This window comes from Eublepharis macularius, chromosome 4, assembly GCF_028583425.1.
Source record: "Eublepharis macularius isolate TG4126 chromosome 4, MPM_Emac_v1.0, whole genome shotgun sequence".
Classification (NCBI taxonomy): domain Eukaryota; kingdom Metazoa; phylum Chordata; class Lepidosauria; order Squamata; family Eublepharidae; genus Eublepharis; species Eublepharis macularius.
The window spans coordinates 164,306,384-164,330,909 of NC_072793.1; the positions used below are offsets into that span (position 1 = coordinate 164,306,384).

The following is a 24,526-nucleotide window of genomic DNA, read 5'->3' on the forward strand; positions in this document are numbered from 1 at the left end:
TTACAGGAATTGTATCATCCCTGTGCTAAATAGGGATCCCAGGTGCCTGCCGGTGTTGGGCAAACTCCCAGGGATGTGCCCCCTTGTCCGCCAATTGCCCAGACGCTGCACAACGATGTCAGTTCTGTAAGTGCAGTCGCTTCCATTAGCGATGTCATCACACCTGCCATGACCACCCATCGGAGTGCTCCTGTGCTCCACAGAGGGCCAATTTGGGCCTGAATCAGGCCACTGCAGAGCAGGTGTGCTCCACCGCGGATTCAGGCCTGAATTGGCCCCCACGGAGCACAGAAGCGCTCCCAGAGGCAGCCACAGCCCGCACAATGACATCATTTCCCAGAAGTGACCTCATGGGCTTAGGTGCAAGCACAGGCACAGTCACCACCTCCCGCTGAATGCCAGGGGGACCTGGCAACTCTAGTGCTGAAAGATCTACACTGGTCACCCATCTGTTTCCAAGCATAATTGAAAACTCTGATTCTTACTTGTAAGGCCTAACACAGTTTGGGGTCAGGTTACATGAAGGAACATTTCTTCCTGTCCAGCCCATTGATTAAGACCTGTCTTTCAAGCCCTTCTCTCTGTGTCCTTGCCTTCAGAGGTGAGGCAGGTGGCAATTAGAGACTGAATTTTCTATGGTGGCACTTAATCTCTTGAACTCCTTTCTCCTTGAGACTCACCTGGCACCTACTTGGCTTTACTTTTCTTAGGTGCCAGGCCAAAAAACATCTTTTTGCCTAGACTTTTAATTAGGGCTTTATTTTACCAGCTTTTGTGGCAAGTTGTGAATTTGATGTTCCCTTATTGAACTGTTTAGTTATTTTCCCCTAATCCCTTCAGGCCAAAAAGCCTGTGTTGTACTTTAGTACCCTTCTAGGAGTTGGCTGTTTGTTCTCTATAAAGTAGAGGGTAGGGAAGGCCCAGCTTTTGTTCCAAATAAACTTCCAATCCTTCTGACACAGTGTGCTTGTGGAATGATTACAGTCTGCTTCTATTTCTGTTATGGATAGTTTTTATACTCCTTTGGTTCAGTGGCTTTTTATTTTATTACATTGTTTTAATTGTAAGCTGCCTCAAGCAGGACTTTGAAGGGACAGCATAGAAATGTAAATAAATATTTTTTAAACTTAGGGAGTTGGAATTTGAATGCTGTATTCTAGTGGTTAGAACGGGGGATAAGTCATGGAAGACCCCCGTTTTGTTTTTTAAATTGCATTCTTGATTTATACTATTTCAATTCCTTATCCAACCACTTGTTTAGAAGCTCAGTGTACATTGATCTTTTTCTAGTCAGGTTTTCAGCTGTGACATCAAAATGCTCTGGCATTTATGTGAATACAGCTCCATTATATGCATATTGCCACAAAGTAACTTGAAGATGAGATATGAGGTCTAGTTGGGTATCTTGCCATTGCTTTTCTTCACGTCATCCCAGAGTTCCTTTGTCCTCTTCTTTATCTCTCTTCCTTGCTTTCCAGGTCCTTTATTCCATATAAATTTTTGCTGAGGGGCTTTCATTTCATGTCTTTGTATATCAGTTTCCAGTTTCGCGTCTTCTGCCTCTTGAATTTCCCTGAATTGCAGTTGCTTATTGTTCATTATATCTTTTGTCTGCATCATTTCCATTTTCACATTACAAACTTGGTTTAAAACTTTCTCCAAAGTGCTGTTTATCTGTCTCATAGCTGAACATATAGCCCACTGTAGGGTCTTTTCCATTTTCATTGTCAATCCTTCTCCAGTTTTTCAATATACGGGGGAGGCAGGAATTTGGATTATTTCCAAAACAAATGGGCAGCAAGGATTTTTCTCTTTTCTTTTGTTCCCCTTTCCAGTAACTTTTAAGACTATATTTGAAGCTCACATCTCCAATAAGTCTAAGACGTTAATTTCACTCCCTCTCCTGCATCAACATTTGCATATTCAATACGTAGCACCACTGGAGTAGCAGAAATAGATAGGCGCACACCAACAAGAAGAGCCACAATGTCTTTAATCATAATATGTACCAGCAATTTTCAATTAGCTGTTATCTTGCAAAGTAGTCCATCTTACCAAATTATTTCCATACTTAACTTTATCTCCGACACCTCTAGACGAAAGAATCTTTTAGTTAATGATACAAAATCCCTAGCGTCTTCTTTTTCTAGTCAGTAAGGTTAGAGTGTCTACTACTTAAGCCATAGAGTCCGTTTCCAAAACAGTTCAGAACTGGAGAAATTTACACTTACACAGAGGAGGTTATCTAAGGCAGTTGTAAACAGAAAGTTGTTGCAGTTTGAAGTAGAAAAGCTTAGACCGGAGGCTAGAAGCTGATTACCAGAATGGTTCCGTGTCGTCTTGAGTGAAAGGATTTTGTTTTGGAGCGACTATTCTCGGCTGCATCCAAGAATTCCTCTCCAAATAGCATCCCAGGCGTAGGGGTCTCTGGACCCGCCCCCCGACTATTAGGATCAGATTATGTCTTGAGAAATTCTCCCCAGACACAACTGACTCTCACTGCTGCCGTTCCAGAAGTCAAGTTAGGTAAGGCTTGAATCAATCGGTCAGCATGCCCCTCTGCTAATCCCCCCACAACAAGAGCTTCTTCCATTGACACCTAGGAAACACACTATCTACGTCAGACCATGTGTTTTTATTATCACATCCACCCATACATGCACTAGGACAGTAGGATAATTAGGGTTAGTCACTATAAGCAATATGTGTTGTGTATGTTTTGGAAGCCTAGATTACTCCCACACCATATCCCAGGGCTCACATTCCCTCGGTTTGTTATGTATTCATTGTTGTGTATTTCTTGGTTGTATTTTCCTGTTTGGTTATTTGATAGTAATAAAACCTTTGTACAGAAGTTTCGTTTGTCATTCCCCAATATCAAAAGTCTCTAGTCTGAATGCTTGCTGTGTAGCATATGGGATCCTGGTATATATAGGGAAAGGCCCATATAGATTAACCCTAGCAGTGCCAGTCTGCACTCTGAACGTGCTCAGGGGTATGTTCCTGGGACCAGAGAATAGACACACTTTGATTTATCATCTCAATTTCATGAGCAATACCACCACAGCCTGAAAGAGATTTGACTGCCTCAAAAAGAGAGATCAAAGTGAGCATTTGAATTCACTTCAAAGAAGGGGAAAACAGTCTCTCCATTAAAGGAGGCTCCTGAGAATGTGTGCAGATGGGCTGCTGTGTCAGCATTGAAAAAAGACACTTGCCCTTTGTCATAGTTCAGACACACTCGGATCTTCCTGGTAGTAAATCTGAGTAATACAGGCAAAGAGCTACTATGACCAACATAGAGCTTCGGTATCTGCATGAAGTTTCCATCTATCTTCTTCACACCCCAGAACCCAAACTCAGGTTTAAGATCAGTGGCATATCCCTTCCTTGTTACAGACTTTCTGGCAACTCCCACAGACCAGCCATACCCATTGCCCACAACTTCCCAGAAATGTCGGCCCGATGTGAATCCCTCACATCCCAGAACAATTAAGCATTTATCAAATCTCTCAGTATTGTAAGGCAGACTCTGAACTTTGTTTCCACATCTCACACTTTTCCTATCCTCAGACAGGATGAGGAAGGAGTTGGCTGTGTCTGGATCCAGAGTCACATCTACTGCTGAGGGGAGATGAAAAGAGAGAAGATTAAGACAGACAGGGAGATTAATTCCTGAACCTCAGCGAAATACTTCAAAGGATACCCTCCAACAGTCCTGGGGGGAAAGCCATCCTTGAATAGTTCTGTTTTTAAGTCAACAGATTTGCTTATTTTCTTTATTTTTCCATTATATGGAAGTATGTGGGGAAAAATCTGAAACCCAGAGTAGCCATAGCAAGGTATCTCCCTCCATACTAGGGTTGCCAAGTCCCCTTACCCTCCAGATAGGACCTAGCATCCACCTTATTGTTGCCCTAGTGCATGCGTTCCCCAGCTACATAATTTCAAAACAGAAAATCAATAACTAGGTACAGTCAGAGGCAAACTAGATGTAATAATAGCCTCTAGTCCAACCCATGGGTATCAATGCCATTTAAAAGAACTATCTGGCCTTTGGAAAATTGCTGAAACAGCCCAGATTGGGATCTAAACAGCCAAAATTGGGCCAGTGCCAGTCCAGAGAACCCTCCCCTGCCTGGCACCAGGCCGATCCAGGCCGTTTCCACCCTGATCCAGCCCATTTCGGCCCTGATCTAGGCCATTTTGGGCCTATTTAGAGTCCAAAACATCCCCCACCCAGCAATGCCCAATCTGGGCTGTTTTGGGCCCAATACGGGCAAAACATAGCCCAAATAGGCCATTTTAAAAATACACACATAGAAATTTTAAACAGCTGCCGGAACATCATTCCAGGGTGTTCCAGCTGAAAAAAAGCCCTGATCTTTAGCATCAGTTTCATCAGTCATCCGTCTAGGCTTCTCCTTTGTTTTAGCTACAGGAATAGTCTTTGCACATTCTTCCTTGATAATGTCTCTGGGTTCAGCCCACACTTCTTCTGGTTCAGTGGGCTTCGACTGAAAGATTTTACTGTTAGTAATACAAATTTGTTTTTACATGGTCTTTAAATTCTTCAGGAATGCTATTTAGATTATATTTTGGCACTATAATTCTATTAGTATTTCTCTTCAACTTTATTCTAATTTTTCATATTAACAGTGGTAGAGATGTATACCACAATCAGCTTCTGGTGTTTTTTTAACAGACAGAATAGACCGTATTCACCTTCTGCTTCCAAATGTGTGATCTATTTGATTTTTGCATTCACCACCCAGTGATTTCCACATATAAAGTCATCTGGTTGCCTGAAGCCTGCATTTGCAATTAACAAATTGCTGGTTTCACAAAATTCTATGAGTTGTTCTCTTGCTTCATTTCTTAATCCTAGTCCAAATTTTCCAACAAAGTTTGATTCTGCTTTGTCTCCTACTTTTGCATCCTGGACATATGATTATTTGTGCATCTTTTTTATGTGAATGATCAATTGGACACTTGCATAAAAGTTTTCCATTTCTTCCTCCTCAGCATCGGCAGTTGGGGAAAAACTTGAATGATGGTTATGTTGACAGGCCTTTCATGAAGTCAGACTCATATTAATTGGTCAGACTTTGCATTATAGTTCTTGATTGCTTGTGCTACAACTTGCCTCACTATTAGAGCAACACCATTTCTCATTTCCAGAGTAAAACACTTCGTAATTTCCTATCTGAAAATGTCCTAATTCAGTTCACTCACACCCAGGATTACAATGTTTAACAATTTTATTTCTCACTTTATAATTTCAAGCTTACCTTGATTCATACTTCTTACATTCCATGCGCCTATTAGTTTTGGACATTCCTTTTGCATCTATTCACATCAGCAATTTGTTTAATCCAGTCCCATCATAAAGAACAGCATTATTTGAACTTGTCCTCTGTTCTACCCCAGTAGCCAATTGAATACCTTCTGACCTGAGGGTTTTGTCTTCCAGCACTATATCTTCTTTTGTTTCAGGTTGTCTCATCAATAGGTAAGAGATTATCAGAGGTGATTTACCACTGCCTTCTTCTGCACAGGAGTAACCAGGGTTAGCTAAAGTGACTCTGCTGTTGTTTGTGAAAGATCCTCCTCCAGTGTCACTCTCCACTATTGGTGCTGCCCAGTAGCTATCCTTCAAGGATTTCTCCACCCCCATCACCACTGGAACTGCCAGTTCTCTTCTGCTGATGCACCTGTTCATTCCTGAAGGGGGTGGGTGCATCTTCGTCTGGTTTCTCAGCTCTGACCATTCTTCCTCAAGTCACTCTGCTAGGAATATACTCTTGATCCCATCTGCTTCTATCACTATTGCTCTCAGCTTCACAGACACAATCAAACCACCTCACCGTGTTAAGGCGGTAAACTATATTTGGTCCCCACATTTCTAGAGCAGAACTTTTAAACTGCAATGAAACACAAACAGGTATTAAAACTTACCTTTCTGCTTTGGAGGTCCAGACATCAGTGTGGCTGGGAAAGCAAAGGAAGAGAGATTAAGCATCAAACCATTGTCTATACACCCAATATTTTAACACAAATAGCAATTCACGAAATTATAAATGCTGAAACAAACCTAGAGAGCGTGGGAATCTTCCCCCCAATTCTAATTTATGAGTCTCATTACATGTTACAGAACCCTTGTGTCTGCCTTATCCTTTGTAACTGTGTATCTGCCCCTTGGCCTGAATCTGGCTTTCTTTTTTTCAAAGAACTAAACGATGAATGATCAAGCATAAGCATTGTATGTTTGCCTCCAAAGGAATCTTAATTCCAAAGCAGTAACCAAGTCAGCCAGTTACAGTAAAATAATCAAAAGTTCAGTAGCACCTTAAAGACTAATATTGAAATATTGTTGTTAGTCTTTAAGGTGCTACTGAACTTTTGTTTTATGTAACTGAGCCAGCTGATGGTGCCATTATATTAACTACTTTCTAATTATGTGTTGTTACCATATAGAGGACTTATTGCTACTGACCTGTGTTTGTCTGACAGAGGTCTTACTTTGGGGGCTCAAAACATCATCTTCCATGAAAAAAAATGCCATTTAAAATTTTTTTAAAATATCTGTATGTATTGTCGAAGGCTTTCACGGCCGGAGAACGATGGTTGTTGTGGGTTTTCTGGGCTGTATTGCCGTGGTCTTGGCATTGTAGTTCCTGACGTTTCGCCAGCAGCTGTGGCGGGCATCTTCAGAGGTGTAGCACCAAAAGAGAGATCTCTCAGTGTCACTGAGAGATCTCTGTCTTTTAGTGCTACACCTCTGAAGATGCCCGCCACAGCTGCTGGCGAAACGTCAGGAACTACAATGCCAAGACCACGGCAATACAGCCCGGAAAACCCACAACAACTATCTGTATGTAATCGATCTATATCTATAAATATATATATTTACATTTGATGCAAAAATTGAAAAACAAAATATTTCTATTTTGATACATTACTCTTTTGGCTCCAGTTTGGCAAGCAATTTCTTTGTCAATCAGAGCAAGGAAACAATAGGGAGAATAGCCTCCCTGCATTTGCCAGCCTCTTTATGCAAGGACGGTATGACTCTGTTTTCTCCACCTATCTTACAGGGCCATAAAAGAGACACAAGTTGACAGAAACCACATGGATTGTGTAAGGAGGCATGAACATATGTTTCAATTTCTCTTCCCCCAATGCAATTTTATTTCAATATTTCAAATTCTAGCTTCTGCTGGGCTTACAGATGAAAAGTTATCAAATATGAAAACTGATACATGATTTTTGTGCCAGTTCTGCATTGCTCAAGCCTGGAGGTTGAAGGTATAATCTGGAGCCAGTAAAGACAGTGAATTTGGCAATAACTGAATGGGATGTGGACTGAATCCTTAATTGGGAGAGTGTTGATAAAGGCACTACAGAGTGATAATATCTAGGCTCAGAACAAAAAAAAAGGTGGAACCCCCTCATGTGGGAAAGAATGAACACAGTCAATATAGCTATGTATCCGAAGTGATTTTAAAGTGCAATTCTAAAGTGTCAGGTCCAAATATACACAATTATAGACAGAATATTGGAACAACTATACAGAATTAATAGTTATAAAGGTGACATCCAAAATACAATTCAATACAAAATGGGGCCATCATAATACAACACTCTCTTCTTGTTATAGCAACAGTTGATGGCGCTGGAAGGACGGTCCCGGACAGAGGTAAATACACATGTCCAACATTGCTCCTGTATGTAATTGATATTGTTCTTTCTCCCTTACAGGTAGCAACTCCAGGAAAGCCCAGAGGCCGTTCACAGCAATAGATTTTCCAGCTTTGCAATGCAGACATCCGCACCTTGATTTTTTGGGACAATCATCATTTGTTATTCTATACACCCTTGATAAAGGTTACCAAAAACTGGCCTGAACAAGCGGCCTGTTGGGCAGGATACACTGGACCTCTGAACATGAGGAAATTCCTGCCCTGCTACAGAGTATACACAGGTCTCCTGGGCTTTCATCATGATACTTTGAATTACGGAGACGTTGGAAAAAAACTCGGAAGTCAGCTTCTGTTATCGGTAAGAAAGGGCAGTTTCTCATCTAGACTGAGCAAAAGAAGTTCTGATCATGAGCCAGGGGCAAGTACTGACATCAGATGCCAGATCTGCAGGCACAAGAACAGGACATTAGTTTCATTATAAATTATGAAAAATGTTAAACTTTAAGGGAATGGAAGCCCAAAATACAGTTTAAAACGATATTATGAACAGTAAAAATCTGTAGTGTATTATTTGCAAATTTCACCAGCATCATTAAACCAGTTACATCATCTCCCTTTGGAGGCCTCTTCTTTCCCTTCCTCCCTAATAAACAATGCAGCATCCCAAATGGTGGATATGGACATCAATTTTTTTAAAAAACACACATCTTTTTAGAGATTTCATTTTTGAGCTAAAATTCCAGGAGCAATTCCAAACACAATTCTTTCCACGCTGAAGTAGAACCGTCTTCTCTGCTAGCATTCTTGAAACGAGGAGCCCATGACAATTTCTGGACTTGTGTAGTGTTCTGCATGAAATACCTGCAGCCATACTTTATTACCTTTGAATTGTTTCATGACACCCTCCAGAAAATGATGTAGATCACAGAAGTCCCAGATCCTCCATCTCAGCTCAGAAGGAAAAGCCTCCGGAGTCTCAAACTTCTTATACCTAATGAGAAACATCGTTCATTCATCATTCATCCAAATCAGAATTCCTGAGAGAAGCAGAACAGAATCAGAAAATTAGCAGAAAGGCAATGGAACAATAGAAAGGTTAGAGAAGCCACAGGCAAGAACAGTACTGCAGAGAAGGATAGAAAGGATTTGGGGAGAAGAATCAGCCTCGCTGTAGTTCCTTATATCCCAATACCAAGCTTCAAACTACAAGCTGTCTATAATAAAAGATCCACATGTTCATCCATCTGTTGCAGGCATAACTCACCAGAAGATATACGAGCATGGGAAGCTATTGGGTTGGTGAGTGGAACGAGCAGGGACATACCCCTACTGAATAATAAGGGTGATTAGATTTTTAATTGTTGTTTTATGTATTTTGTAATTTTCTGAAGATGATGATGGAGGGCCACAAACTGTGATGGTTATTTTGAGACAAACTGTGTTAATGACATGGAGTTAAAAACAATGACAAGTGTGCTGAAGATGTTGCCAAGTCCCCCTACTGCACGTCCCCCTGCAGTGATGTATACTGGAGGTACGGGATTATAGTTCAGTCAGGGTTCCTTGGTATGAGGAGGTATGAAAGAGTCCATTGGTATGAAAGAGTCCATTTTTCATCTGCAAAGTGCTGGAAGGTCCAGAGTCCTACACTATCTCCTCAAGGTCAGGAAAGATCATGTTTTCACACGCTGCCCAGCATCCTTCCCAGCAACATGAAAAGATTCTTACCTCTGCAAAGTGCTTCCAATATCCTAGAGAAGGAAAAGAGAGAGAGGGAACTCAGTGCCTGTCACAGATCACTCTAGAAGGATCCTTCAGCCCCTGATGGGTGATGCATTCTGACCCTGTGGTGTATACTATCAGTAGTTGTACATTCATAAAGTAGGAAAAAATCTTCATGAGATAATAAGTGAGCGCAACCAAAGTACAGCCATTTCAGTGTGCAGTGCAGGACGATCTTTTTAAAACTCAGTGAAGGAAGAAAAGGTTATATTAGCCAAAAAGCAAACAAACAGGTCATTATTTTCAGCAGACCCTTCCCTTTAGAAGATGCTGTAAAAGATCTTAAGATCCTAGTTTTTGGTCATCCACCAGAACTCCACTTGGACGTCTTTATGCTTGCATGCCGTTCCCAAGACTCAGTTGAAAATGAAGAAAAGATGTCTTCAAGTTAGGGTAGCATAGGTTAGGGTATTTGACTTACGCTGTGTAATCCGCCTTGGGGCTCAGTGAGAAACATGGACTATAAATGAAACAAATAACTAATGGAAATAAAATACCCACAGTTACCTGCAGTTGGAAAACATGTTTCTCAAGCTACTGAGGATGTTTCAGGCGAATTAAAGAGAATGAACAATAATGCATGAGAGCTGGGTTACTGAACAGTTTTCCATAAAATGTTAGTCCCTGGATAGCAGAGAGATCTGGCATTATGTGGAGTTGCATTTCTATGTAAATTATAGAAATTTTGTCAATTTGCATCTATGAATGTTCATGCATGAAGCCTGGGCATGGCCAAAGATATGAGTCCTTGGGCATTCTCCTATAGATCAGATATTATGAAGAGCCAGCATTTGAATCCAGGACTGGCCCAAGAGCTAGTTTGCTGTTGTACTGTTGTTTTATTTTTGTGTGTTTTTTTCATCATTGTTGTAAGCTGCCTTGGGTCCCCCTTTGGAGAGAACAGCAGGGCACAAATAAATGAATGAATTACATTAGTGTATACAACTGGCTCTTTTTTTTGTTCATTTGTTAACAGCCACGCTACTCAACACATGAGTGAAGGGAACGTAACGACTTCTGCATATTGTGAAGAGCAACCAAATGACCAGCAGCAACAAATTCACACCTTGGCAGCTCAGGAATTTGTTTTGCAGTTTCTTTCTGAAGCTCCCCCTGCCCCCATCAGTTCTTCCAAGGCAGCATTGTGTGAACATGGCTGTAACTTGGTCACTTTACAGCAATTTTTCTTCAAAGCATGCTACGTTATAGTATTTTGCATGGGATAGTCAGGGTTCTATGGGGGTGGGCATCTCAGACACAAAACAAAATCAAAGCAATAGAATGCTGTTTAATTCACATGGCTTAACCTGTGTAGGCATAACTGTGGCTACATTATATACTGTCGTATTTCTCTTGCATGCTCCTCTGTGGGAGACTGTTACTCAAGACTGTGCCCTCTCAAATCCTTCTCGGGGTGTTTACCTTCCTCTTCACATGAATAACAGAGCAATTGTCAGCAGAGTGACTAATGTCTAAATCCATTTGTATAAATTTGCATAAATAGACTTAGATGGGAAGAAATCCACATAGGACTGCACAGTTAGTGTTGTACACCAGTGTTTCCCATTCCCAGTATTTTTGAGTATAAGAAACTCTTTTTAACACCAAAAAATTTCCTGGAGCTTCACAGGATAGCAGTTGCACTATATAAATAATGACCAAAAGATAAAAATGATAATGCTTGGTGAATAAATGGATTTTCAGACTCCTTGCTCTGTGGACCCCTGAGCCCACAAGTTGGGAACCACCATTGCACATCTTAAACCTGGGATGTTCTACAGAAGACTTTACTCTGTTTCTACCTTATTTCCATTCTTAATTTTGATTATTTTCAGAAGGCCTCCCTTACTCTGTAAGATGCAACCAGTGTCTGGAAAGGAAAAGGACAGGTTGGCAGATAACAGACCAGAGTTTCAACACCATGATCTGAGCCCCTTTACTTTTAGTGTGGGTGAAAGGGGCACCCAAAGATTTGGGGCCAGCCTACCCATGGAAAAGAATCTGGACAGTGTTACCTGCAAGAGTTCACTGGCTGCCTGCTGACATTTCTCCTCCATCTCCTGGATGAGACCTTGGAGAGAGAAGAGTTCTTTGGAGAGTTCAGCCAGATGTTCTTCTCTTCTTCTTGCAATCTCTTCCTCCACTTCTTCCATCTGGGTCAACAGAAGTTTCTCTTGCTGTTCCAGAAACTGGCGTAGTTGTCTGAACTCAGCCACTGCCTTTTCCTTCTCTTCTTTTGTTTTTCTCTGCAACAAGCAGGTGAAAAGAGGAGAAAAGCAGGCCAATGACAGCATGAAGAAAGCAGTGAGAATTCTCATAGGAAGGGCACTTCGGACTTTTCTCAAATATCACATTGACATTCAGTAAGCATTTTTTTTAAGTTGCTTAAAGTGGCCAAAGTATACATCAATCTCAGCTGCATTCTTTCCTCCTGGATGTGTTCCTTTTCTTTGTAAGCCTGAAGCAGAAGACCCCAAGAGAGAGGAAAGAGCTTCTCAAATGTGTTCTCCACTGTGGTCCTGTGAAATTGAAACTCGTGTACTGTGAGGTCCCATCTGGGGTCCAGACACAAAGATATGGATTATCTCATTTCCATAAAAGGCTGACTTCCTCTCTGGTCTCCCAATTTAAAGTGCAGCTTCCCTGGCTGCATGTTGGAAAAGACTAATACCCAGCCCACCCACCCCAGCCCCCCCAAAAGCCAGCTCACAACTGAGCACTCCATGTATTTGATCCCTTAGAATTAACAATGAGCGAACATCACTCATCTTACTTTGGAATTCGCCTAAGATCTGTAAGATTTTTCAGCAAGTGTTTGAGGGGGGACTCATCTCCTCGCTCATAATTTTGGTCCATGCACAGTGATGAGGCTAAGGACATGCATAGTATTGCCTTGTCAGTAATAGCTGTATGGTTTCACCTGCCCTGTGTCCATCTCATAGAATCACCCATATCAAAGAGCTGCTTGGAAATTCAATTGATTCTGCCTCCAGACAGACACATCCAGGAGCAATAGAGGATTCTAGATCTGAATGGAAAATGAGAATTACAGAACACTATTGCAAGAAATAAGCAAGAGACCCGTAGTCATACCAAGGGCAAGCCGTTACGTTAAGAATTTCTGTTGACAAATTAGACAGCTTTGGGGTAATTACTCTGATGATCCACAGAATCTCATTTAACATTTTGAGTCCAGTAGAACTCAATTTGTAATGCAACCAAGCATTAGGAGCTGGACAAATTCATATACCAACCAAATTTAAGTATTGGTTCTAGTATCTGTCCACTTACAAGCACGTCTTGGCTTTCCTTTATCGCATCCACTTTATGTGCCAACATATTTTCTCTTTCTTTTTTCAGAATCTCCAGATAACGACAGACTTGGTCCTGAGGACAAAACAAAGTTAAGATTAATATATTTTTTTGCTGGGGAAAATTTTTATTACCTCTGTTTGCCAGGTACGAGGTCCCCATTCTCTCCAAATTTGGGGATCTTAGAAGCAGAAAAGGTTTATTATGAGTTCTCAAATAAGCCTGATGCACACACTATCATGCCAGCAAACAGGCAGCACTTACATTTATACCATCTCACAGGCATGATGCAAGTAAACAACAATTACAGTACAGAGGATTACATAAATAAGCAAGTGAATATCTCATCATGTTCATGACATGATATAGTGACAGGTCAATATGTTTGCTTTCAGGTAATCCTACTATATAATCCCCTAAACGGGTTTCAGATGACTCACAGGGATTTTACAGAGCAGGCACATTAGTGCACCCCTAGCACTGCTCGATCTGTGCCCATGAGACCGGAACTGGGCACTTCTGGGCACATGAGCCTGTCTGACATGCCCTCTGCATGCCCTGCTGCTTGCATGTGTGCCCCTGGCCAGTGGCTGCAGCCGGAGCTGGGCAGTCAGCTGTCCCAGGAGGAGTGAGACGAGAGAAAGAGAGAGCCACCTGCTCAGGGGTGCGAAGGCGTGCCAAGAAGCTCTCCAAGGCAGCCCTAAACTTAGCAGCAGCCCTTCCCTCTGAGAAGGCAGGCAGGGAAGAAGCCATGCCTCCAGGTCTCAGCTGCTGGCCAGGCAGGTGCCCAGCTTGCTCCGCTGCCTCCCTACCACTCAAGGCAGGCGGGCGCCACATGGCCTGCTCACTTGCGTGCATGCCCACCGGCTGCCAGGTTTGTCATGGCAGCAACTGTCTCCCCCTCTCCCAGCAGAGCCCCTCAGAGTGTGTGGAGCCTGGCCCACCAAGGGACAGTGTGGTGGGTGTGGACAGGTGAAGGATGCTTCTTCTTTAACCCTCCTGGCACTGGGGGCTACTCCTGAGCAAGGGGCAGCTGGCCAGTAGAGCTGCAGTGAAGGAGAGCCCGGCCCAAGTCCCTGAGGCTGCGCTTCCCCTCCCTCCACCCAGATGGGGTTCAAAAGGCAGCAGGAGGCAAGCTTGCAGGTTGCCAGCCCCAGGTAGGGAAATTCTGGGGGGTGGGGGAGTGAAGCTTTGGGGACCTCAGTGCAATATAATGCAATAGAGTCTACCCTCCAAAGCAGCCCTCTCTTCCAGTGGAAGTGATCTCTGTCCGCTGGAGATCAGTTGTAACTCCAGGAGATCTCCAGGTACCACCTAGAGGTTGGGAAGTAGGGTTGTCAGTTTCAGGTTGGAAAATTCCTGGAGAGGGTGGCGTTCAGGGAAGGATGGAAGCTTAGCTGGATATAATGCCATAGAGTCCCCTCTGCTAAGCAGCCATTCAGGGGAACTGATCTCAGTGGCCTGGAGATCAGTTCATTCCAGACCTCCATCACCACCCGGAGATTGACAGCCTGCCTTCGATGATGGAGACTTTGCTAATGGAGAAGAGGTTGCAAGCCTCTCCTGCTTGCTCAGGGGCAGAAGGAATTGCTGCCTCGGGCAGGGAAGTCCACTCAAGTCAGCAAGCAGAGGCTGTTTACATTTGCAAATCATGCGCCCTTCTTGCCTGCACGCACCCTTCTTTTTCTGAGATAAATGTATTCACAAAGTGCCTGGATAGAAGTGGTGCAGTCACTGCTGTTGGTCTTTAGGGCTCAGCTAGACTCCCAAGTTCGCTAGGGTCTTGAGTGTGCACATGGGAATGCGCTTGGATGTAAGCCCCACTGTGCACCGCAGCATTGCCGTTGCAGGGTGGTCCTTGCAGAAGGCTTTGCTCAGAGGAGTGAAACTGCTGCAGCAAAGCATACTGGGAGAAGTACGAGTCCTAGACTATGAGGGACTCCTTACTTCTAAAGAACTTGAATTGAACCTGAATATGAATGGAGCAGCTGATCAATTGGTGCAATGGGCCTACTCAGCCTAGCAAAACTATACTACCATCCTAAAGAGGGTCATCCCTTTCAACGTCCATAGACTTCGGTGGACTTAGAAGGGTGTGTTTAGGAGTGCACTGCTGATCTCCTTAGCCTTGAGTGTTGGGAAAAGTGCCCCAATCTCTTTGGATGATTTTTGGCACCCTTTCCAGTACTAAAACCACTTTTTTGAGATACAGCAACTAGAACTGTACACAGTACTCCAAATGAAGCTGCACGCTAATGCCACAGAAAAGCATTACAATATTGCCGTGGAGGTGGAAGGGAGGCCCGGCACAGCACGTCCCTCCCAACCGTTTGCTAGGGCCCATTGCATTTCTTTCAAGCAACGGGCTTTATTGCTGGTGTCACATAAACTATCAGAAAGACTCCACGGTTATCTCTACATTGCTGAGGAAGAACATACCCAAGGCTGAGAACAGGGCAGGAAGGAAATATACGTAGCCTTCATTTGTCTTCTGACTGTACACAGCAAGGTCTTCGTGTTATTACAACCAAAATACAGGATGGAATGAGGGGTTATAAGCACCCAGAGAGAAGAGTTTTATTCACAAGTTCTTTAGTCATTTTAGACCACAAAGATTCACATATACAGAACAATAGAAAAAATTCCCTAACAACTTTATACAGGTCTAATATTTTAAGGTGAAAAAGATCTTCAGTTCCATTGAGGCAAGCTGCAGGATGTCCCAGATGAGGCCTCCCATCATTTTTAAACACAGCGATGTGTGTTTGGGGGCAGGATTAGGACTACAATGTGCGTGGAGGGTTCTTTCTCCTCCCTATGTTGTTTCCCCAGTTTAAAGCAACGGCTGATGGCTGCCATTTCCAAAGTGGGGAGATATAGGCACTAAAAGCATACTTGTCCCTGCGTGCTCCAGCTAATTGATTGGAATTGGGAATGTAAGAGGATGAATTTCCTTTTAAAGCGCTGGGCTGCTGGATAACTTTTTAAACAAGAAGACATGGCTGAGCATTCTGCCCCCTCCCCCATTCTCACGAGGTCTACTCTTTCCCCAGTTGCCCTCACCATCTTCCCTCAAACCGAGGACTTCGTTCCTGATGGTTGTCCTGAATGTGGGGGAGTGGGTGGGTGTATTTTGTGAAGGAGCGGCTGAGCCAAGAGACACCGAGCTTTGATAGACAGCAAGCAGGTTTTCACTCCGCATTTGAGCGCAGAGCCTATGACAGACGCCTGAGGGAATTTCCCTGCAAAGAGTGTCATGAGATACTCAGCAGAGAAGAATCCATAATTCTCCCCCTCTCAAGACTCAGAGATTTCCTACCTTGTACTCCTGGGCAGCCTCTTCAATAGGAATCACCTCATGATAGTTGTGCTCCTTAGATCTGTCACAGTTTAGACACATGAGGGCGCCATCATCCTTACAGAAGAGCTTCAGAGGCTCCTGGTGCTTTTCACAGACTCTTCTCTCCTCAGCTTTAATGACAGTCTAAGGACAGAGAAATGGCATTAGTTTCCTTGGGGGAATATATCCCTCTCTCTAAATGCCTGGAGCGAATCAGTGCCTCGTTTAGAAAAGGCCTTTTTATGTGAAAGCTGGATAGAAGCAAGGTTTTATTCAAGTTACCAAGCCTCAAACTACTTTGAAAGCCACTGAAATAATCCGTTCTCCTAGTTCTAAGCAATATTCAGTGGTTGGAACCTCCAAAGTAGAGAGGAGTTCCAGGTAGCTGCTTTGTTCCAAAGAAAAATCCAAGAACAAAATCTATATAATAAGCTTTACTAGGACTAGCCAAAATGACACAAAAACGGTACAAGCTTTTGAGTTCTCCGGAACTCTTCATCATGCCGAAACATCTCTTTTCTCTCACCTCTTCCTTTTTTAAACATCCAATCTGATGAACAGTTGCAGGCAATGTGAAAGTTTGCAGGGTGTTTTGTGTCATTTTGAGTTTAATAAAGAAGTATTACATAGTTTTTGTGTTTAGATTTTCTTTGTACCAAGGCAGGTAGCTATCTGGAATTTCTATCTACTTTAGGAATTTAACCCATAAACACATAAGGCTGAAGTTGATTTAGAATAGTCCAATCTTATTTTCAGGTGCTAATAGAACTCAGCTGCCCCAGTTACTTACTCAGTAGACCTTAGCAATGAAATCCTATATGATTCTTGGGGGCAGTTCTTGCCCCCAAAATCAGCCACTGGACTGGTCCCTTGAAGAGCACAATGCACAGAGTATAGGGGTGTATAATTTGAGGTGATCCCATTTGTTTTGGGGTGCAGCCGACACCAGTATCTTAATCTTACAGTGCAATCCTAACAAGAGTTACTCCGGCCTAAGCCCATTGAAATCAATGGGCTTAGACTGGAGTAACTTTTAGGATCGCACTGTTAATTTCTTCTAGAGGAAGACATTTGGAACGGCTATCACTAATACGAGGTTTAGGATCAGTTAACCGTACAAATCCACTGCAGGGTCAAATCTTGAGTTTGGGATGTATGAGTTGCTGTGGTCCAAATGTTATTGGGGGCTGTAGAGCTTTTTAAGTAGCATCAATATTTGTGGCTTGGTTGGCCAAAAAAAAGGGGGGGGGGACACTAGGAACTGCAAATAAGAAACTGTGAAGCAACGTTAACATCAGAATAAAGAAGACTTCAGCTGAAGGATTTGGTTCCCACTGATCCATCAAATAAAATTAATCACTAATACTGTCACTGTATGGAGAAGGCAATGGCAAACCACCACGTAACAAAAAGTCTGACAAGAAAATGTCATGATGTGATGTCCCCCCATGGGCCAGTAATGACTCGGTGCTTGCACAGGGGACTACCTTTACCTACTGTCACTATAAGGTACCACATTTTCCCTCTGCTTTTGGCCTTTTAAAGGACCTACTATGCATTCTGTTTGGTATTTATGACACACTGAATCAACCACCAGTTTTAATATTCACTAGGGAAGCTGGGATGTTCTCATCTTCTTCCAAAAAAGCCAAAGGCGCCTGATGCGAACTCTGCTCTGCAACCCTAAATCTGGAGGACTCTTCAAACAACTGACAAAATGGCCTCAAACTCACACCCTGAAAGATCTTATTTTCTTCTACTCTCCCCCTGCTTTTTTTTTAATACCTCCAACCTAAGTAGGGTTACCATGCCCCCGCTGGGGGAGTGGGATTCCCCGCTCCTACCCCCCCACCCCAGGGTAGGGTTGCCAGGCCCCCTCAACCTCCGGGCAGGAGATAGGGTCTGGCACTTACCTTGGGGGAGAGGGGGGGTGCGCATGCAAAGTGTGCATGTGCCCCCCCCCGGGCATGATGACATCACTTCAGAAGTGACATCATCGTGCAGCCCCTGGGAGCACATCCAGGCTCCACAGGGGCTCAAAACGGGCCCGATCCATGATAAAACTGGCCCATTTTTGAGGCACTGTGGAGCGCAAGACCGCTTCTACGCTCCACAATGCCTGAAAACAGGCCCGTTCTGCCATGGATTGGGCCCCTTTTGAGGAGTGAATTGGGCCTGTTTTTGAGGCGCTGCGTAGTGCACTCCTGCGCTCTGCAGCACCTGAAACAGGCCTGATTTGCAGCAGAACGGGCCCGTTTTCTGGCCCTACAGAGTGCAGGAGCGCTCCTGCACTCCGCAGCACCTCAAAACGGGCCCAATTCGCACTGAAATAGGCCTGTTTTGGGGCTCTACGGAGTGCAGGAGCTCCCAAAAATGAGCCCATTTTGCTGTGGATTGGGCCCGTTTTCAGGTGCTGTGGAGTGCAGGAGCACTCCCATGCTATGCAGCGGCCCTGATCCAGACCAAAATAGGTCCGATCCCGGTGGCTGCTGCGCACGAGAGCACACAAAGCCACAGGGGAGCCCGCAGGGAAGGTGCGCGCCCTCCCCAGCTGGTTAGGTAAGTGGGGGTTGGGTGGGGGGAGCAGAGGTCTGGGATCCCTACCCCAGGGTGAATAAAAATCAATGCTTTCTTTTTTAAAAAAATTAAAAATTAAAAATTGGATTTTTTAAATAAAATGTTTTTTGAAGATAAATGTATCTAAAGATAGTTTTCTATTTAAGATACATTATAGCCCGAAGGTTATTCATCATGAAATAAGAATTAGTTTTTAATTATATAGCATGAGGCTGTATATTCATACAATGTTTAAATTTGTTGGTAAATGAATTCCATTAATCCATTCACAATGCTGTGCTCTTTCAGAGGTTTCTATAAGATTATTGGGCAGTTTTTCTGTCTAGAAGATATTATCACAGATGCTTGGTTTTACAGTTCTTGTGTCTACAGAGATCACATACCTCTTCTTCACAGCAAAAATGTTATAAAATAAACATACAGAGTTGAGAAAAAGATCTTAATCCCATTGTTCCTTTGTAAATCTACGTACACAAAATCACCCCCTTACCTCTTAAGTGCTAAGTTTCAAAAAATGCAATGAATAGAAGATTGTTGGAAGTGGAATAAATCTGCAAAAGAAGCTAAGTGTGAGGAGGGAGGGGCAAGCAGTAAAAATGAAAGTGAACCCTTTTGAGCAGAATACTCCCCAACTCGTTGGATCTTTGTGTGTATAGCCTGTGGTTTATCATATTATTCTTTCCCTGTATAACCAAAGCAGTAAGTTTTGATATAACTGTAAACTAATCTGAAAAGTTGTTATTCTAAAAATGAAATCTGGTTGTAGATATTAAGATTATACCAGAAAGAATGAGTCTTTATGTAGAAAACCATGATTTAAATCAATTCTTACTGACTAGAGATTCAATCATGATTTAAATTGTGATCTAAAGTGATTCATGTATTGTCAAAGGCTTTCACGGCCGGAGAACGATGGTTGTTGTGGGTTTTCTGGGCTGTATTGCCGTGGTTCAATTTAAATCAAATCCACCCTGTAGAAAACTATCTTTAGATAATTTTTTCTTCAAAAACATTAAAAAATCTGATATGTTTAAAAATCCATTTTTAATTTTTTTTAAATTGATTCTTATCCACCGTTTCATGAGAATCCATTTAAAATCACCTAGTTCCAACTTCTACCCAGTCCAGTTAACAATGAACACATTGTGTGAACACATTATTTTGTTCTGTCAGTCCTAAATCGACTGCCTCTTCATTTAATTGGATAATCCTGGGGAACAGTACTGCGAAAGGGAGAGAAATATTTCCCCACATCATTGTTATATCTCAAACAGCTAACCCTCTGCGCCCTTCCCAATTAGACACAAAGGACCACCACAAAGGAGGTGGTCTTCAGAACTTTAATTGCAATTATAGGAGAGAGAACAAAATACCAAAAATGGTTCACTCTGGCTCCTACTTCGAGCAGCAGAGCTTTTACAGCAATTATATCATCATAATACAATTGTACCTAATTACAATAGGGTTGGTTTACAGTTTATGTCACAGTTAAGTCAGCTCATATGACATTTGCGCATGTGTGACACTGCAGAATAAGCCATTGTTTTGAATATGTTACATTTTAAGAATTCCTTTCTGACTGAATGTATCTGGCAAACAATGCTATATAGTACATATTGTAATTAGGTTGATAGAACAAAGGTGTAAAGTGCATAAAAATAGCATCTGTAACGTGACAAAAATCCCACATCCCAGTTCAACCTTGGGGGGATCCATTCTTCTAAATCTGCAAATAAACTCAATTTCAGCAATCTCAGGTTGTAATTTTCCAGTGCTTTATGACAAGTCCACCAGAGAGAGAGTAGAATCATTGTCCAGCATAGGTTGCAGGTCAAAGCTGTTTTGAACAGCTTTGAACTTCCAGAATTATATATGCCATCAAATGTCAACAATGGCCTTCAACTCTCCGTACTGGACAAACATGTCAGCCTCTGTCCCATAGCCTGGCCTAAAACCAGACTGAAAAGGATCCAAAGCACCCAAATTGTCCAAGAAGACCCGGAGTTTGTCAGCTATGGCTCTCTCAACCACTTTCCCCAGAAATGGTAAATTAGAGACTGGGCCATAATTGGCTATATCATTTTTGTCTAAGGATTTTTTTAAAGCAGCAGGCAGACCACCACGCAGAATGGGGCTGGGTTCCAGTGAGGGTGGGAGTTGGGAAGATTGACAAGAAAAACTGGGAGGATCCAACCATCAGTTTGTAATGCCTTTTGACGGTTCATTTTCCCAATATATTGTCGAAGGCTTTCACAGCTGGAGAACAATAGTTGTTGTGGATTTCTGTCTCTGTCTTTTGGTGCTACACCTCTGAAGATGCCAGCCACAGCTGCTGGCAAAACATCAGGAACTACAATGCCAAGACCACAGCTATACAGCCTGGAAAATCCACAACAGCCATCATTTCCCCAATGTTGACACAAGCCTTTAAAAAGATATATATATTTATTTCTTTTTCTATCCATTTAGTTACTACTATTTGGGTTTGTTTTTAAGCATATTGGATCCCCGTGCCTCAACAATCCATTAATTTTGTTTCAGTTACTGAGCCTAATGGTTCAGCAATGTTTTGTACATTTATTTCAGTATTCATACCCCAACGTTCGTGGCTTGTCAGATTCAAAAGAGACAAAGTACAGTAAGGACTGAGCGCATTGGAAGCCTTCTGAAGCGGCAGCGACAGCAGTAAGGAAAGATTACTTTTCTGCAGCCACTGCAACAACTAAATCACATTCATCACAAGTGTTCAAGATAAGCCAATTCGGAACCATTTTGAACTTCACTTGAGCGTCCTCATGGAAGAGGTCTCATGTAGGGACTCTGTATGCTCAATGAAGGGAGATGCAATGTTAGCCACCAAGGGCTCCTTTATGTGGTCTTTACAAGATTTTAGCAGCCAGGATGGGCAAGGATCTAGAGTATAAGTAGTGGCCAATACTGATGCTAGAACTTTGCCAATATCCTCCGCTTTAAAGATCTCATTACCCCCCTTTTTACTGCTGTCCAGTCATTCATGGAAGGGGAGTGTTCAGGATTTCTTTGGAGGATGGTCTTAGCGTGCTCTGAGAAGCCCCAAGGACCCTGGGCTCCTCGTGCAGGCGGCTTGAAGCCCTTAGATGGCCAAAGTTTGGTTTGGGATGCATGGCTGACAAATCCCTGTTCACTATTAGGATAGTGTGTCCTCAGATTAATTTACTTTTGTATTTACTCTTTCCTGTCAGCTAAGAATCTCTTACCAGAATGAATCTGCCCCTACTATTCCCCAGCAAAAACGGCAGATATTTCTTACCTTGTTTTCTTGGAAAGCCTCCTCGAGAGGAATCGCCACATGAAATCTGTGCTCCTTGGATCTGTCACAGACCAGGCAGATGGGGGCTTCGTCGACCTTGCAGAAGAGTTCCAGGGGCTCCTCGTGCTTCACACAGAGCGCCTCCTTTCCCCCCTGACATGTAAACTTCTTGGCTATTTCGACAACGTTTGCCAGCCGCAGGTTCGGACAGAGGCCCCCTGGCTGAGCTTTTCCCTTGCATTGGGGGCAGGAAGCCTCCGTCGCCGACTCCCCCCAGCTCCCGGTCAAGCAGCCTCGGCAGAAGTTGTGGTCGCACTCGGTGATCGTGACGGGATCCTTGAAAAACTCCAGACAGATGGAGCAAGTGGCTTTCTTGCAGAGATCTTGGAGTGGCCCTCCAGCCGCCATGGCCCTCTCTCTGCGGAGGCACCGCGTCGCTCCTCCGTGCAGCACAGCGGCTTGCGGGCGCAGCAGCAGACGGAGGTAAGTTTCGTTTCCTCGGTTTTCAAGCCGGCGCTGAGATGTGCCTTTCCAGGAAATGACCCAGTCCCTGCCGGGGCGGAGTGACGGGGGGGGGGGGGGGTAGGTGGCTGGAAGAACGTGCTGGAATGGTTCGTGGAAAAATTTTGCCACACTTTTAAAACAGGGTTCCCTTTTTAAAAAATTGTGAGAAAGATTCAAGCGAATTAAGCATCTTCAACTAATTTTTTTAAAGCTGGTAATGTGCCCGAAGCATGAAGGATGCGCCAGATTCAGGGCTAAAACAGCACTGAAACCAATGATGAAAGGCGCTGAAATAATTGAATGTGTCGTTCTAGGAAAAATCTGATTTCTACCCGCTCCATTTTTGTAGTTGATATACAGCCTGGTGAAATTAGTTCTGCCTTCTCCAGAAGACACTCTGTACAAGGTATGAGGGATTGTTTCCTCAAATCATCATAACTGTGGCACATGAAGCATGCAGGGCCGGCACTCGCGCTTCGGGCACCTTAAGCGACTGCAAGCTCCACCAAGGCATGTTCACACCACCTGCTCCTCTTCCTCCTGCCTCCCTCCTTTGAGGAGGGGAAGGCAGCTGGCGAGCACCAGCCATAGCGGTGGATCTGGCGGCTCCCCCTTCTGCTCTCCCTCTCACTCCCTTCCAGCTTCTCTCCTTTGTGGGGGGGAGGGTGGCAGGTGGGATGAGCAGTCTCTACCAACCTGCCCCACAACCAAGGGCCCCATGCACCTTGGCAGCAGTACAGGGATGGGGGTGCGCTTGATGCTGCTAACTCGACAATTGCAAACCTCTCTTGGCCCACTGGAACCCCAAGGAAACAGCATGCCTAGTGGGATGCCTAGTCAGTATGGTGTAGTGGTGAAGAGCGCAGGGCTCTAATCTGGAGAATGGGTTTGGTTCCCTGCTCCTCTGCTTGCAGCCAGCTGGGTGACCTTGGGTCAGTCACAGCTTCTAGGAGCTCTCTCAGCCCCACCCACCTCACAGGGTGCTTGTTGTTGTGGGAATAATAACAACATACTTTGTAAACCACTCTGAGTGGGTATTAAGTCATCCTGAAGGGCAGTATATAAATCGAATGTTTTTATTACTATTATTACTCGAATTATCTGAAACACAATCAAAATAAGCAGAGGTCACATAGAATCAGAGTTGGAAGGGGCCATACAGACCATCTAGTCCAACCCCCTGCCCAGTGCAGGATCAGCCTAAAGCATCTCTGACAAGTATTCATCCAGCCTCTTCTTGAAAACTGCCAGTGAGGGGGAGCACACCACCTCCCTAGGCAGCTGATTCCACTTTTGAACTACTCTGACCATGAAAAAGTTTTTCCTAATATCCAGCCAGTACCTTTGTGCATGTAGTTTAAGCCCATTGCTTCGTGTCCTACCCTCTGCTGCCAACTGGAACAGCTCCCTGCCCTCCTCCAAATGACAGCCTTTCAAATATTTAAAGAGAGCAATCATGTCCCCCCTCAACCTCCTCTTCTCCAAACTAAACATTCCCAAGGCCCTTAGCCTTTCCTCGTAGGGTTGTCTCCAGACCCGATTATTCTTGTCGCTCTCCTCTGCACCCTCTCAATTTTGTCCACATCCTTTTTGAAGTGAGGCCTCCAGAACTGCACACAATACTCCAGGTGTGGCCTGACCAAGGCAGTATAGAGAGGGGCTATGACCTCCTGCAATTTCGATGCTATGGCCCCTTTGATACAACCCAGGATTGAATTAGCCTTTTTTGCCACCGCATCACACTGACTGCTCATATTTAGTTTACAGTCCACTCTTACCCCAAGATCCCTTCCACATATACTACTGCCCAGAAGTGTATCCCCCATCCAGTATTTGTGCTTCCCATTTTTGTGGCCCAGATGTAATACTGTGCACTTGTCTTTGTTGAATTGCATCCTATTCACAGCTGCCCACTTCTCCAGAGTATTCAGGTCTTGTTGAATTTTAATTCTATCTTCTTGGGTGTTAGCTACCCCTCCCAATTTGGTCCCTCCAATCTGATGAAATGCCATTGACCGC

At 43.6% G+C, this 24,526-nt stretch overlaps 1 protein-coding gene across 2 annotated transcripts; it reads right to left on the reverse strand.

The window, feature by feature from the left end:
• Positions 1–1,047: 1,047 nt before the first annotated feature.
• LOC129327339 (E3 ubiquitin-protein ligase TRIM7-like) lies at positions 1,048–22,476 on the reverse strand. 2 transcript variants are annotated; one of them, XM_054975898.1, is made up of 8 exons: positions 22,004–22,476; positions 16,117–16,281; positions 12,777–12,872; positions 11,501–11,731; positions 9,432–9,454; positions 8,585–8,694; positions 5,959–5,991; positions 1,048–3,621 (listed from the first exon to the last, which is right to left on the reverse strand). In XM_054975898.1, exons 1-8 carry the CDS (start codon positions 22,409–22,411, stop codon positions 3,089–3,091), a joined length of 1,599 nt encoding a protein of 532 aa, XP_054831873.1. In that variant the 5' UTR covers positions 22,412–22,476; the 3' UTR covers positions 1,048–3,088. The 2 variants fall into 2 exon arrangements, with proteins under 2 accessions (XP_054831873.1, XP_054831872.1); XM_054975897.1 differs by having other exon boundaries at positions 1,049–3,624.
• Between the last annotated feature and the right edge of the window lie 2,050 nt (positions 22,477–24,526).

What these genes read in the sequence shown, in the direction of transcription:
- LOC129327339 (XM_054975897.1), bottom strand. Translation starts at nt 22,411, where the DNA reads ATGGCGGCTGGAGGGCCACTCCAAGATCTCTGCAAGAAAGCCACTTGC. An exon ending in AGGCTTTCCAAGAAAACAAG is followed by an intron (nt 16,282 to 22,003) that starts GTAAGAAATATC and finishes CTCTGTCCTTAG; the next exon opens with ACTGTCATTAAAGCTGAGGA. An exon ending in CAGCCAGTGAACTCTTGCAG is followed by an intron (nt 9,455 to 11,500) that starts GTAACACTGTCC and finishes TTCCTTCTCTAG; the next exon opens with GATATTGGAAGCACTTTGCA.